Source organism: Aspergillus brasiliensis, assembly GCF_001889945.1.
Source record: "Aspergillus brasiliensis CBS 101740 unplaced genomic scaffold ASPBRscaffold_1, whole genome shotgun sequence".
Lineage (NCBI taxonomy): Eukaryota > Fungi > Ascomycota > Eurotiomycetes > Eurotiales > Aspergillaceae > Aspergillus > Aspergillus brasiliensis.
Genome location: NW_027137442.1, coordinates 4047888 through 4061708, shown reverse-complemented (window position 1 = coordinate 4061708; position 13821 = coordinate 4047888). Strand labels below are relative to the sequence as shown.

Here is a 13821-nt window from a genome sequence, read left to right as displayed (position 1 = left end):
CTCCGGGCGTTTGGCCACGGCCCTTTTACTCTTCAGATGCGCTGCCATGCAGCAACCTGGCCGGGGTTGCAGACCGAGAGTTTAATGTGGCGTGAATGAATACGGATGCCCTGGACAAAAGTCCACTAGTACGGAGTCCAGCCCTCGATTTACTTTGTGACCGGACGGATGGAATTAAGGGCCTTCAGAAGCGATAGTTAGACTATCATCCCAACTAACATATATACAGAAATCTTAGTTCTCGTATGTTTCACACTACTGCTGTGTCTGTGAGAACGGAACGGGATCGTTGGTCGCGGATAAGGATGTGCTTGTGAAGAGAAAGTCCTTCGAAAACTCCAGATCCATGTCCAGGTCTATTTGCTGAAGTTGATTCTCTTCCAGGCTGCCACGAGTCCGAACTTGGTCGGCAGTGTCACATTCGCTGCGTTGCGACGCGGGACTTTGTTGTGCGCACGGCTGGCTATTTAGATCGACATCTTCGAGGGGAGTTCGTCTGTACTGGGGTGTTACATTCCTAGACTTCCTGCCGACCCTCATGTGTTGCGATAATGGATCAGCTGCAGGAAATGCATTGTCCATAGTCCTCTTCGGACTACGACCAGTAGGAGAAGACAGGCTATTTTCAAACGGTTCCACCTGTGATTTTTCAGGCTGGGTTTGTAAATCGTCCTCCGCTGGCTGCGTTTGCTGTGTCATGCCTGTCTGGGTAGGCCTTGTACTAGACTTCCTGGTCTGTTTGTTCGGGGGCCTCAACCCGTCGGTCTCGACCCGGATCCCCATAACATTCATGAGGCGCCCGATATGTTGCTGGGCTTCAGAGAACTCGCGGGCTTTTGCTGCACGTTCGTTCCGTAGTTGTTGTACCTATTATGACAGGTAAGTGGATGCTCAAGCACACATATGAGGAACAGTTTGCTGCATCCTTCTGGTTGTTCTTAGTCTTACCTTCTTTTCCAGGTGGTGGATCCGCTTATCCTTCGTTTGCAGCTCCTTGGTGGCGTCGGATGCGGCTGCCTGCATGGCCATCCGCAGCGAACAAATTTCTTCCTTTTGGATTTCGCTCTAGTGTGTGTGCATTAGAAACCGAGCCTTCCGTACATAATTCATCCATTGACGGTACCTTTGCAGTTGCAGCTGAAAGTTGAGCCTCATAATCTCTGACCACTTCTTGTTCCCTCCGAAGGTCCCCCTCGGCTTTCTCGAGCGCGGACGCAAACCCATTGGATCTCAGCCTTTCTTCATCAAGCTGGATTAACCAATTAGTATTGTTTCATTTCTGTTATAGGAATAAAGAGAAATCTACCTGAATGTGAAGGGCTTCGATTCCTCTCTCAGTGCCTGCCTTCTCGGAAAGGATTTGCTCTTTGTCTTCATCCTTCCGTACTAAAAGCATTTCGCATTGTCTGAGCTTCTCTTCAAGCTCCGTCATATTTCGATTGAGGGAATCATTCGTTTCACGTAGGGACAAATTTTCTTTGGAGGCTTCATCTAGCGCGGTTTGCAGGTTTGAGTTCTCGGCGCTTTGGGCCATCATCTCCTCCTGCAACGCTTCCAGCTGATCATCCCTTTCAGTTATAGATGCGACCAAGTCTAGTTCCCTAGTTCGGGCCTTTTCCACCTCGCTTGCCATGGTATCTTGTGACTCGCGCCTCTGATTCTCAAGATCTCTTCGAGCTGCATCGAGAGTTGCCGATAATTCTTCAGCGCGAATGGAAGCAGCTTCCGCATGGGTCTCTAAGCGAGAGATTTCCAGTCGAAACCGGCCAATTGTATCAGAAGCTTGTTGCAACTGCAGGTCTAATGCGCTATTCTGCTCTTTTAGCTGCTGCGCCTCAGCCGAAATCGCGTCCCGCTCTTGCTCCATCGTCCGCAATGGGGCTTCGACGTTATCGCATCGTTGCTCGAGATCATAGCACACCTCCTCCATCTTACGCATAAGGCTGTCGTTCGATACGCGCGCATTGAGCATGAGTGCTTCTGTCACAGAGCTCCTCCAGTCAGATCGCGAACTAGGCGCGGAAAGGTCCTCACGGACATTGAGTGGCGGGTATGTTTTGACGGTTCGAATTGATTCTGCTTCCGAGAACGAGCACTTTTGCTTGTGCAGTAATTGCTTGTTTTGGGCCAGAAACATCTGCAAGGTCGCATTTCCAGCGACTGTGTCCTGGGTTGTGGTCTGTGATAGCAGTGCGTGAAGGTAGAAGGAGAGAAAGTCGTATATTAGCTCGTTCTCCAGCTGCGAACGTGCAGCTCCGCATACATGAGAGCCGTGGCATGGTGCTGAGGAGGAGTTCCTGGGAAAACTTTCAATTATCTTCCACATGACTTGCTGGCATTGTTCAAGAGGTTCCGCAAAAAGAGCAGAATTCAAGGTTGCAGAGTGCAGTTCTGTGACCAACGACTTGGCCACCATAATATGAGTCAAGCTCGCAGAGCTGGTAGGATCTATACAAGTCACAATATATTCAAGCAAACTGCGTATCGCAGTCACCCCCAAGCACGCCTTTAATTAGGTTAGTATAGCCTCAGATAGCAACATGGGTCTACTTACCACACTGGCCTCTACAAGGCGTGGTATATACTCCGATGTCAGCACACCTAACACGAATTTACTGTCTTGAGTTATGAGCCCATCGACAGCAACCCGGGCTATATCGATTGGTAATGCGGTAGCTGGAAGCAGCGATGCCAAAAATGTCGCTCCCTGTGACTATAATCAGCACAACCCCACTATTTCTCCAGAGTTGAGAACCAGCACATACTAGCATCTGAACACCTGGGTCAATGCCACTCCTAGTGATCTTCTCTCGTAGCTTGGCAATCTTTGAGGCGTTTGCCTTGACCCAGCTTTCTCTCTGTTCTTGCTCGACCCTATCACATATCTCGATCGCTAAGCGAATACTCTCTGCTGCCTGGTCCACCGTTAAGTCACTGCAGCTATCAGAGCAAGCGAGAATAACGCGCAGGACGACGAGGTCCAAAGTTTTTAGACCTCGCTTGGGACCAAAGAAGTGGTTGACGCTTTGCAACCACGACGGAACAAACCGCACACATCCTTTCTCGGTCGCAGAATCTTCTAAAGATGCCATGCGTGCAAAAGTTGCTAGACAAAGAAGATTGCCCATGTGGTCACTCAGGTTACGCAGCGTTTTTGTGAGTTCTACCTGTAGGCTGGCCATCAACTCGGACGGGATCTCTTCGAGGAGCCGTGGTGACCTTCTGATGCCATTGGATATCTTGTTGAGAGGTAGAATGTTTTCTGCACGGGGATCTTCTCCCATTGTGCGTATCATCATTTCCATGAACCGTGCCAAGCGTGCGGGTATCATGAATTCAGGCGGTAGAGGAGACGATAGAATCTCGGTGCACACCAGAGCATACTATAAGAGTTAATTCATGAGGTCCGTAGCTCGAAGGCATTGCCAGCCTAGACTAGCAACATCTCTTTAGATACGGGGCGTACAAACCTCAGACTTGTCATCGTCGGTAGCACTTTGAAGAAACTGATCAAGAAGGCAAGGATGTCGCTCAAGCAAGACATCCCGAACAACCGTTGCTGAGACTGCTGACATTCAGCTATGCCAACACAAATAATAGGAACTATGAGCTCACCAAAGGTTCCGAGTAAAGGCAACGCGAAACGAGAGCGTGATAGACCATCAACAAGCACGTCAACCAGAGCCCCGATTTGACACGGCTTGTGGGAGGCCCACAGTCGAATATTTTGTGACGTCGTCGATTGACTCAAGCTATATAGGTCCTAAATCCGCAAATGGATCAGCTACTAACGCATTGACCTAAGATACTCGCGTGGAGTAGCGGAGTTTACCTGAAGTGACGGTGCATAAGGAGCCGTAACGAGGCGCTCCACCTCGCGGTTCAAGCGAATACTCTGTTGATCTGCCATGTCTGCCAACTTCACCCCATCTATGGAGTATTCACGAGCTAATCAATCAGGAATGAAAATATGATGGGGTGTGCGTTCCCCACGAGATTATCATTAGTGTGTCTTTTGACTGCGGTGGGAAAGATTTGATGTTCTGTAGCCGGTTGCCCCATCAACAACTGGGTGCGGGCCATATGGAGCCCCGGCAGATAAGCAAGTGGAGCACTGGAGACAACGAAGCATGATGCAAGAATAGCCGACGATTGCTTTATCAGAATATCCAGTCGAGCTCTATGCATTTACGTTGTCCCTCAGAGTGACAAGGTATAGTTTTCCTGCAGAATGATCTGCCTTTCCGGTCCAATCCGAGCAAAGTGTGCCTGTTCCTGCCGAGTCGTAGCCTGTCTGTGTTCCTGAGGCGCCATCGGAGTTTTGGCCGATCGCGTCCAACATTTCGGATGTACAGACTACACAGAGACGGACGATAAGCAGCAACCCCTCAAACGTGGGGGTGAACCTACTTTTCCGCCCTTCTGGACTTGGGCAAGGGAATTTCCGGCTATCCAGCAAAGGCAAAGCTGTAGCATCTTACTCGGCCTATATCCGATTGTTGCTGTACGTCTCATCCTTAGCTCCGATGACGTTTCTCCTCGCGCCTCGGCCAAGCTCCCATAGCGGCCTACGACTGGATAATTGGCGACCCCATTTCGGACTTCAAGCCTAGTATGTCTTTTATAGATGGCTCTGGGCTGCAATATATATTGTCAATCTAATCCTTGATCTTACTGATAGCAAAATTTCCTCGCTCGCTGTCGACCAGAGCTCCTCGGACCATGCGGCCGCTCAAACAGGTGCCTCGGGCTTTCCCCGCACATCTCCGCGCGCTTCAATGCCGGCCCAGCGCTATCTCGCCACGCCAATTCTTCCCTCTTCAACGAGCAGTGCGTTGGGCTAGTCCTAAAGCAGAGCATAAGAGTGACGGCAATGAAGGACGGGGGAAAGATGCCAACACTGGATCTTCAGGCTCCTGGGCTTCAGGCAGGACCCTGCTAGCCTCCACCTTAGCTGCAGGCGTCGGCTATGCATATGCCGTGACAAGCGGACAGTCAGAGTCTCGGAATCACAAACGTCCTCAGTATGGATCTGCGAAAGATTTTGAGAAGGTAAGAAACTATTCAACTCTTCAACTCTTCCTTGTTCTCAGATATATATATATCTACATTCACTATATCATGTGCGCTTGACTGAACAGCGACTTGAACAAACAGGCCATTGCAGAACTGCGAGCCACGCTAGGCGACGAGGCCATTAGCACTGACAACGACGATCTTCAAGAACATGGGTTTTCGGAATGGTCTAGCGTCAATGCTGATCGTTTACCAGTCGCGATTGCTTACCCGACGAATACAGATGACGTTTCGAAAATTGCTAAGATTTGTCACAAATACAAAATGCCAATGATACCCTACTCGGGAGGTTCTAGCCTGGAGGCCAACTTTTCAGCCCCTCATGGCGGGTTGACGATCGATTTCGCGGCGATGAATAAGATACTTGAGTTGCATGAATCTGACCTGGACGTTGTGGTTCAACCGTCGATTCAATGGATGGATTTGAATGAGAAAATCAAGGACAGCGGCCTCTTCTTCCCCGTTGACCCTGGACCGTCTGCAATGATAGGTGGCATGATTGGAACAAACTGCAGTGGAACCAATGCTGTGAGGTACGGGACCATGAAAGATTGGGTAATCAACCTTACCGTTGTGCTTGCAGATGGTCGTGTCATCAAGACACGCCGACGCCCACGCAAAACTTCCGCCGGGTATAACCTGACAGGGATGTTTGTAGGGTCTGAAGGAACGCTTGGTATTGTCACTGAAGCTACCCTGAAATTGACCCCAATTCCGGAGCAGACTCGTGTCGGCGTGGTGACCTTCCCCACTGTACGTGATGCTGCATCCACTGCCATGCAGCTTGTTCGAAAAGGGATTCAAGTACAGTGCATGGAGATTCTGGATGAGGTACAGATGGATGTCATCAACCGCGCCGGGGGAACTGGAAGAACATGGAAGAAATCGCCCACTCTTTTCTTCAAGTTCTCCGGCACCAAGGCCGGGGTCGCGGACAGTATCAATTTGACCAAAGCACTAGCCAAGAACAACAACGCAAGCTCCTTTGAATTTGCAAGAGACGAGCGGGAAGCACATGATTTATGGTCTGCACGGAAGCAATCGTTATGGAGTATGCTGGCGCTAAGAGAGCGAGGATCTGAAGTATGGTCAACCGACGTTTCCGTACCGATCTCCAGATTGCCAGACATTATTGGTATGTCTTTCATAAGCCCGTACCTGAGAGTTAGCTGACCATAGTAGAAATCTCCAAAAAGGAACTTGATGACCTTGGAATCTTTGCCAGTATCCTTGGGCATATTGGCGATGGTAACTTCCACGCAAGCATCTTATATGATCGAACTATTCAAGAAGAAAGAGAACGAGTAGAAAAGGTTGTGTACGACATGGTTGATCGCGCATTGGAAATGGAAGGCTCTTGCACTGTAAGACATCCGCAGCCTGAACTTGTCTCTGAAAGCATGACTGACCCAATTTCAGGGCGAACATGGTGTGGGATTGGGCAAGAAAGGCTCGCTCAAGAAGGAACTTGGCCCAGCCACGATCGGAATTATGCGTTCTATCAAAAAGTCCCTCGACCCGCACTGGTTATTAAATCCTGGCAAGATCTTCGATTATGAGGACGAAGCATAGATGGAGGTATCCGGTCTTCCAGCTGAGAAATGGCATACTCATAGTACATATAAGCGAACCAAAGAGCTGTACATATCAATGGCTAGATTCATAGCAACTAGTTATGTCTCTTCATTATGTTGACACCATCAATACTAGTATAGTTCGAGGCGCTAAAATGATGCCATTCACAATTCTAAAAGATCGGAGCAATCAGCCAATCATAATGGCGAGAAAGCTAAGGATGGTTAGTCAGTCATTTAGTGAGGGCTGAGTCACAGCGGGGCAGATGTGCTCCGGAGCGATATCGCAGTTTTAATCGGTAACGCCACTCTTGTCCCTCTCCAACTTCCGCATCATTGTCCAGAAGGTGAGTGCAATTCGTTTTTGTTTGCTCATGGCTCATTCACATTGTGGCTGTTGCAAAACAGTCTGTTTGTCTATCATGTCAAGATCTTCAAAAATATCGATTATGGAGACAAAACTGTGCTTTTATCCCTTGCGGGGCTCCGACGGTTAAGGCGCTGCAACCGGGTGTTGGCCATGTCTCCCATTGAGCATGTTCCAATTGGAGTTTTTTGATGCCCATGCTTTGTTTTCAATCTGTTCAATTTCGTCACGCCATTCTGTTAAGATGAATAATTGACAAATGTCAGATCACGAGAATCGCCGAGCGACTTACTCGATATCCAACAAAATGGCCTCATATCCTAAGAAGAAGTGCGGTATGGATTTACAACACTAGCTATTTGCCTGTGGCTTTGGTGCTGATAATATCCAGGTGTTTTGGGCGCCACCGGCTCCGTGGGCCAGCGTTTTATCCTCCTGCTTGCCGACCACCCCTTCCTGGAGCTGCACGCCGTCGGTGCGTCTGAGCGTTCTGCGGGCAAGCAGTACAAGGATGCCGTGAGGTGGAAGCAGTCTACGGCTATGTCGGAGAAGCTTAGCAAACTCGTCCTTCGTGACTGCAAGGCTGAACAATTCGCTGACTGCGATCTCGTCTTCTCTGGACTTAACAGCGACATTGCGGGTGATGTTGGTATGTGGGTCTTTGTCCAAGGCGACAGGCCAGTCTACTGATCATGCATGTCACAGAGATGGAATTCATCAAGGCCGATATCCCCGTCTTCTCGAATGCGAAGAACTACCGCAAGCACCCTCTCGTCCCCCTCGTTGTCCCCACCGTCAACCCCCAGCATCTGGACCTGATCCCTCATCAGCGCAAACACTTTGGCCTGAAGAAGGGTTTCTTGGTTTGCAACTCCAACTGCGCAGTCATTGGTATTGTTATCCCGTTCGCTGCCCTGCAGGCCAAGTTCGGACCCGTTGAGGAGGTGGAAGTCTTCACCGAGCAGGCTCTCTCTGGAGCTGGATACCCGGGTGTGCCCAGCATGGACATCCTTGACAATGTCATTCCTTTCATCAGCGGCGAGGAAGACAAGCTCGAGAACGAAGCCCAGAAGATCCTGGGCTCCTTGAACGCCGATGCTACTGCTTTCGAAGAGCAGTCCGGTCTCAGGGTTGGCGCCACCTGCACTCGTGTCGGAGTTACCGACGGTCACATGGCCTTTGTTTCTTTGCGCTTCAAGAACCGCCCTGCACCTAGTGCAGAGCAGGTGGCTCAGGCTATGAGGGAGTACCAGTCGGAGGCTCAGAAGCTGGGCGCTCCTTCCGCACCCGCGCAGGCTATCCGGGTGTTTGACGAGCCCGACAGACCCCAGCCTAGACTGGACCGGGACATCTCCAAGGGTTACACCGTTAGCGTCGGACGGGTGCGCGACGGCCAGGAGGGTGGCTACTTCGATCTCCGCTTCGCTGCTCTTTCGCACAACACCGTTATCGGTGCTGCTGGATCATCCATCCTCAATGCGGAGGTTGCTGTCATCAAGGGCTACATCTAAATGTGTGAAGAGATCTATGGCATATAGCGATTAGACGGCGTCAGATATCCTTTTGTTTCTAGACATTTCAGCTACTAAAAGCAAAAAGCATTGAACAAGCAAATCAAGCCTAGACCCAGTGTAGATTATGTAATACGGATAGACCCACCGGGCTAGTACTGACTCGGACTAGAGGGGAGAAATCATAAACCGTACTAGTGCTAGGGCTAAGCCCCGCTGGCACCAGCCGCTAAGCGAAAAATGCAGATGGGCTGGATATCAGCCGCTGAAGTCCTTGATCCGACTCCTTCTTTTCCTTGCGACACTTCGACAACTAACCGGTTCAAGTCGACAAAGCAGCCAAGATGCCTCGCGGACCGTGAGTTACACGCCCTACGCTGTTCTTGTTGCCCGTAGCGAGATTACCAGTGGAATTGCTTTTTTTTTTTTTCACAGGATTATCTCCGCTACGGCAGAACAATTGAAGAATTGAAGATTTTGAGGAGTTGAAGACTAACCACCATGCTTGTACAGTAAGAAGCACCAGAAGCGCCTTAGCGCGCCTTCTCACTGGCTCCTGGACAAAATGTCCGGAACCTACGCCCCCAAGGCCTCTCCCGGTCCTCACAAGCTCCGTGACTGCCTGCCCCTGATCGTCTTCATCCGCAACCGGTACGAGCCATCCCGCGATTACGAAGAAATCGAAGAGAAGAAGATGGGGAACCAGGTGGACTGACAGGTTTATAGTCTCAAGTACGCCCTTAACGGCCGTGAGACCAAGGCGATCATGATGCAGCGTCTGATCAAGGTCGACGGCAAGGTCCGCACCGACCCTACCTACCCCGCTGGTTTCATGGACGTCATCGGCATCGAGAAGACCGGCGAGAACTTCCGTCTCATCTACGACACCAAGGGTCGCTTCACCGTCCACCGCATCCAGGCTGAGGAGGCCGAGTACAAGCTCTGCAAGGTCAAGCGTGTTCAGCTCGGCAAGGGCGGGATCCCATTCTTGGTTACGCACGATGCGAGAACGTGAGTGCATACTCTCTACAAGTTCCGCGTCATTCAGTCGTTGGACCAAGCTTTGGTTGATCGGCGGAGGACGACAGAACTAGAATCGCAGTTCTTTGCTGGAACACAGTAAGGAGCCGCAACTGAAGAACCAAACGTGCTAACGAGGGCCTTTTTTTTATATAGCATCCGTTACCCCGACCCCGCCATCAAGGTTAACGACACCGTGAAGGTCGACATTGCCACTGGCAAGATCACCGACTTCGTCCGCTTCGACACTGGTGTTGTCGCCATGGCCACCGGTGGTCGTAACATGGGTCGTGTCGGTGTCGTCACCCACCGTGAGCGCCACGATGGTGGTTTCAACGTCGTCCACATCAAGGACGCCATTGACAACACCTTCGCCACCCGTGAGTCCAACGTCTTCGTCATCGGTCAGGACAAGCCCTGGATCTCTCTGCCCAAGGGCAAGGGTGTCAAGCTCTCCATCGCTGAGGAGCGTGACCGCCGCCGTGCCCTCCAGTAAATGTGGCATGGTAAGTGATGTAGGCTGCCGGAAAAATTAAAACAAAAGCGTTGAAAATTTCCGCTGTGGCGATGACATCTTGTCTTGCTTTGTGGACCTGTATGACGCCGGTTACGATAATAAAATGAAGCGTTATCCAGAACAAAAGAAGAGAAAGAATTGTCTACAGGACACAAAGTTACACCTGTTACTGTACCGTAGACTTGTACACTAAAGCAAGGTCAAGATGCCAAGTCCGGTCTACCTGTGATAGTATGATACCATTGTTTCTTTTGAAGTCAAGTCATTAGGTCTATTCCTTGGATTCGTATCTGGCCCGGTTGCAGTAGGACCTTTCTTATTCTTACCACTTCCCCAGAGTCCCAACTCTTCCTTGGTCCCCCTTTGCCTGTCTATTTCCCGGACCCATCCATGGAGCAACTCCGCCGGATACTCCCGTGTACCCCCCAGCGGATCTATCTCATCCATGTAAGGCTTGCGCCGATGCTATTTCGACGGTCATCGCCTCGAGTCCACCCTGTTGTGACCTCGAAAACAGGGATACTACGGCACCGCGGACAGCAGGGTGGGATGCTTGATGCAATTCATCCATGGGTCCTCGAAAAGAAAAGAAAAAAAAAATAAAATAAAAAATTTACGTCTCACATTCCAAGCCGGGAGCCAACCGATCCAAATGGGAAGCTGCACTTGAAGGAGGAGTGAACAGTGGCCGGAGCAGTTGGCCGAAGTCGACCTGGCGCAGTGTCGACCCATCGGACTATGAGGAATGGCGAGTCTTGGGGGGCGTCTCCTGTGTTGCCTTGGTTTTCGTTGATTTCAGCCAACCGAACATCTCCTTTCGCCCATCTACTCTGTACAAGGCTACAAGTAGAAATGTAACACGTCAACTGGGCTGCTGCAGGTCAGTATGGATCTTCTCCTCATCCTTTCTCCTTCTCCTCTTTTCTTCTTCGTCTTCCCCCCCGCCTCCCCTCCTTCTCAGCCGTGGGGGCTTAAGTGGATTAGGAGAGATTTGGCGAGAAGAGACGGGACCTAGAATGGGGAGAAATCGATAATCAACAATGTGAGTTGTTGGTGTGGCTGAGGCGACGATGGAGTCTTTCGACGGACTGGTATGCTAGTTCTTTGGTTGCTGATGCCGGTGCAGGTTGCAGGTGCCGCTCTAGTCGCGCTGATGGAATGGAAATGGGATGATAAGGAATTGATTCATCTGGAGACATCCTCCTGCCGGCGCGCGCCTTTGGCCCGATTCACCCTCGATCCTCGGCATATCAGAGGGAGCGCCAAACTAATCGGGTGCTGACCATGCAGACTTAGCCACCATGTCGCATGGGTTAGTTTGCGTTAAGTCAACTGACAAGTCACCTTGACCTAGGCGATCTCATTGTGATTGATAATGATATTCGACCATCGCCGTGGTCGGACTCCCTTTCGATCCACGCCTTCTGGTGCTCTCGGGATGGTTCGGTTAAGCTCAGAAAACAGGATCAGGGGGATGATGGGGTTGCGATCCATCACTCGCGGGTTGCGCCTTTTCCTCGAATGCTTTCTTTTTTTTTTTTTCCCTCCCACCTCCGTATCTTATTTTCCTTTTTAATTTTTTCTTTCCTAAGGCTTGCCCCCCATCTTCCCTATGCGGACGAAGGTGCCTTAGGTTCTTGGATGTCTCTCAGCCATGTCGGGCTGGATACCGGCTGGATACCGGCAGGATTCGTCCGAGGGATCGAGGCGACACGATGATCGAGGGAAAGGTGGCATCGCACAACTTGTATCACGGTGTCCCGTTGCTCAGTCCAAGGGTATTCACATATTGCTTCCCCTCGAGCCCTGGAAAAAAAGCCAGAAGATGCTCGGCAGTGGTCTTCTCTCCGTTTGGTAGATGAGTACGAAGGTTATATACCTACCTGGCCTGTGAGCGAGGCCCTTCGAGTTGTTTGCTTCAAGCCACGGTGACATAGCCCGCCCGTTAACTCGCTTCTACACACACGCACTCGGCCACGCACACCGTACATACTTCCTTAGCCTCCGAGCCAGGCTTCATGCATGCTGCACGTCCGGAACCAATCCGGGTCTAGCAGGGCCACGTCTATCTTGGGTGGACAGGTCTCGGTCCAGGAATATGGTGACCAAGCTATCATGCTGCCCACCGAGTGCCGACCAACTACAGGCTTGGGCTGTAAGCAGCCCCCCCTCCCCACGCATCTGCACGGCAGATGGCCTTTGAAAGCGATTGTTTTCGCACAACGTTACAGCATGCGGGAACACAGAGAACAATCATGTAGGTAGGTATGTCTGTAACGATGTAGGAGTATGTATGTATGTATGTATGTATGTATGTATGTATGTATGTATGTATGTATGTATGTATGTAGACATCATATGTAAGTAAGCGGGCATGTTGGAGACGGGGACCAGGGCAGCCAGCCCAGTGACAACATAGCTACGGGTGTACGAGTTAGTAGTAGTCAGTTATCTAGGGTTTGGCAAGGTATGGACAGCCGTTGCGCTCTTGCAGGAGGACTCCTCCCGCCTACATACAAGCCCAGTCAGCCACCCATCAATAGTTGTCGCCGCTTGCCAGGACTGTGGCTATCCGCTCTGGGTCTGGACTGGGCGTTTGAGGTTCCAGGTCAACCTCTCCGCATACGACAGCTCAGCGACACAGCCCTGTCTTTGCAGGATGGTAACCACACTGGCCTCCTCCTCGTCGTCTCTGGCCAGGAAGAAAAGTGGTGAAGAGTAATGAGCAGTGACACGGGGAATGGAGGGAAGCTTCAGGTTTCGTTCGCTTCTGGGACCATCCTGTCTCTCCTTCAAGGGACGCCCCGTGGCCGGGTAAACGGCCGCAGAAATGAGCGGGTCTTGAAGAGAGGGTCATCACGGAATACAATCGCCGGAGTACTCCGGTCCAAATGTCTAGGATGCCTTAACTAGTTACTCCTTCCTGGGATGCTTTTGACTGGCACAACGTGGAGGGAAGCAGTCTGCAGCGGTGCTTCCGTGGCTATCTGCAACCCGCAACTTCCGGCGTCTGATGATTGCAGCAGGATGATTCGGATGGCTGATTCTTTTAAGGTTTTATTGCTTTTTTTGTTGGCCTCTTGTGGCCATCGATAGAGAGTTATCTACGGAGTAGTCTCGTAACTAACACAAAACCCGACAGTAAGTGAGTTGCGGCCGGGCACACCAGGGTATTTTTTTTCTTTTTCTTTTTTTTTTCTTAAGCGGGGCCCCAATTCAATCCATCTGTTGCCCTGCGCCACAAATCACAATAACTGGATTGTGGTATCTCTCTAGTGGATGGGAAGGTCGGGGTGGAGATGCTCGATCACCCAATTCCGCCATCCTACCCGAAGGCGAAGTTTAGTTAGCTTGTTTCGAGAGTTTCCAATCTTCTGGGTACTTAGAGGGTTCCGAGGCCGGTATCCACGCGTTCCTGAGAGTTTAGAATCAATCAATTAAGGCACCAGGCACCGTGGAGAAGCAAAGCGAAGGCATCTTGTGAAGGATTTACAAGCCGTTGATGATTGATTGGAATTACTAGTTCAGAAGAATAACTAGAGCCATTGATTTTGTTCATCTTTTCTTTGATGGTGGATCCTGCTTGGCAAAGAAACACGCACCCACCGCCACGAGCTCCTCGAGAATCCATTCATTCAATGACTTTCCTTTCCACCCTCTCTACTCCGTAGAACACGATTATCTCTCACTCACTCACTTGCTATTGGTATCATGGTCAATCCCTTTCCTTGGGTAACCGAAATCCCCAACGGTCTG

The 13821-nt window shown here is 50.7% G+C and overlaps 5 protein-coding genes across 5 annotated transcripts; 4 read left to right on the top strand and 1 right to left on the bottom strand.

Moving 5' to 3' along the window:
• Window positions 1–130: 130 nt before the first annotated feature.
• On the bottom strand, window positions 131–4019 carry ASPBRDRAFT_167831 (uncharacterized protein). The gene is made up of 9 exons (XM_067619630.1): window positions 3833–4019; window positions 3616–3763; window positions 3471–3565; window positions 2766–3383; window positions 2555–2707; window positions 1307–2506; window positions 1124–1249; window positions 949–1065; window positions 131–867 (listed from the first exon to the last, which is right to left on the bottom strand). Exons 1-9 carry the CDS (start codon window positions 3908–3910, stop codon window positions 256–258), a joined length of 3147 nt encoding a protein of 1048 aa, XP_067485483.1. The 5' UTR covers window positions 3911–4019; the 3' UTR covers window positions 131–255.
• Window positions 4020–4607: 588 nt separating this feature from the next.
• Window positions 4608–6802, top strand: ASPBRDRAFT_37437 (uncharacterized protein). The gene is made up of 4 exons (XM_067623728.1): window positions 4608–5052; window positions 5158–6211; window positions 6259–6440; window positions 6496–6802. Exons 1-4 carry the CDS (start codon window positions 4723–4725, stop codon window positions 6646–6648), a joined length of 1719 nt encoding a protein of 572 aa, XP_067485482.1. The 5' UTR covers window positions 4608–4722; the 3' UTR covers window positions 6649–6802.
• Window positions 6803–7324: 522 nt separating this feature from the next.
• ASPBRDRAFT_51001 (aspartate-semialdehyde dehydrogenase family protein) lies at window positions 7325–8528 on the top strand (the record flags this gene model as incomplete). Its single annotated transcript, XM_067626655.1, has 3 exons — window positions 7325–7352; window positions 7409–7666; window positions 7723–8528. 3 exons carry the CDS (start codon window positions 7325–7327, stop codon window positions 8526–8528), a joined length of 1092 nt encoding a protein of 363 aa, XP_067485481.1.
• A 344-nt stretch (window positions 8529–8872) lies between these two features.
• Window positions 8873–10044, top strand: ASPBRDRAFT_51000 (40S ribosomal protein eS4; the record flags this gene model as incomplete). Its single annotated transcript, XM_067626654.1, has 4 exons — window positions 8873–8886; window positions 9042–9179; window positions 9255–9539; window positions 9705–10044. 4 exons carry the CDS (start codon window positions 8873–8875, stop codon window positions 10042–10044), a joined length of 777 nt encoding a protein of 258 aa, XP_067485480.1.
• A 2306-nt stretch (window positions 10045–12350) lies between these two features.
• On the top strand, window positions 12351–12830 carry ASPBRDRAFT_37433 (uncharacterized protein). Its single transcript, XM_067623727.1, has one exon. The coding sequence runs from the start codon at window positions 12535–12537 to the stop codon at window positions 12778–12780; it is 246 nt and encodes an 81-aa protein (XP_067485479.1). The 5' UTR covers window positions 12351–12534; the 3' UTR covers window positions 12781–12830.
• The last annotated feature ends 991 nt before the right edge of the window (window positions 12831–13821 follow it).

What these genes read in the sequence shown, in the direction of transcription:
- ASPBRDRAFT_37437 (XM_067623728.1), top strand. Translation starts at nt 4,723, where the DNA reads ATGCGGCCGCTCAAACAGGTGCCTCGGGCTTTCCCCGCACATCTCCGC. An exon ending in CTGCGAAAGATTTTGAGAAG is followed by an intron (nt 5,053 to 5,157) that starts GTAAGAAACTAT and finishes TTGAACAAACAG; the next exon opens with GCCATTGCAGAACTGCGAGC. An exon ending in AAATGGAAGGCTCTTGCACT is followed by an intron (nt 6,441 to 6,495) that starts GTAAGACATCCG and finishes ACCCAATTTCAG; the next exon opens with GGCGAACATGGTGTGGGATT.
- ASPBRDRAFT_167831 (XM_067619630.1), bottom strand. Translation starts at nt 3,910, where the DNA reads ATGGCAGATCAACAGAGTATTCGCTTGAACCGCGAGGTGGAGCGCCTC. An exon ending in TCGAAGCCCTTCACATTCAG is followed by an intron (nt 1,250 to 1,306) that starts GTAGATTTCTCT and finishes TGGTTAATCCAG; the next exon opens with CTTGATGAAGAAAGGCTGAG. An exon ending in TTTCAGCTGCAACTGCAAAG is followed by an intron (nt 1,066 to 1,123) that starts GTACCGTCAATG and finishes CACACACACTAG; the next exon opens with AGCGAAATCCAAAAGGAAGA.
- ASPBRDRAFT_37433 (XM_067623727.1), top strand. Translation starts at nt 12,535, where the DNA reads ATGGACAGCCGTTGCGCTCTTGCAGGAGGACTCCTCCCGCCTACATAC.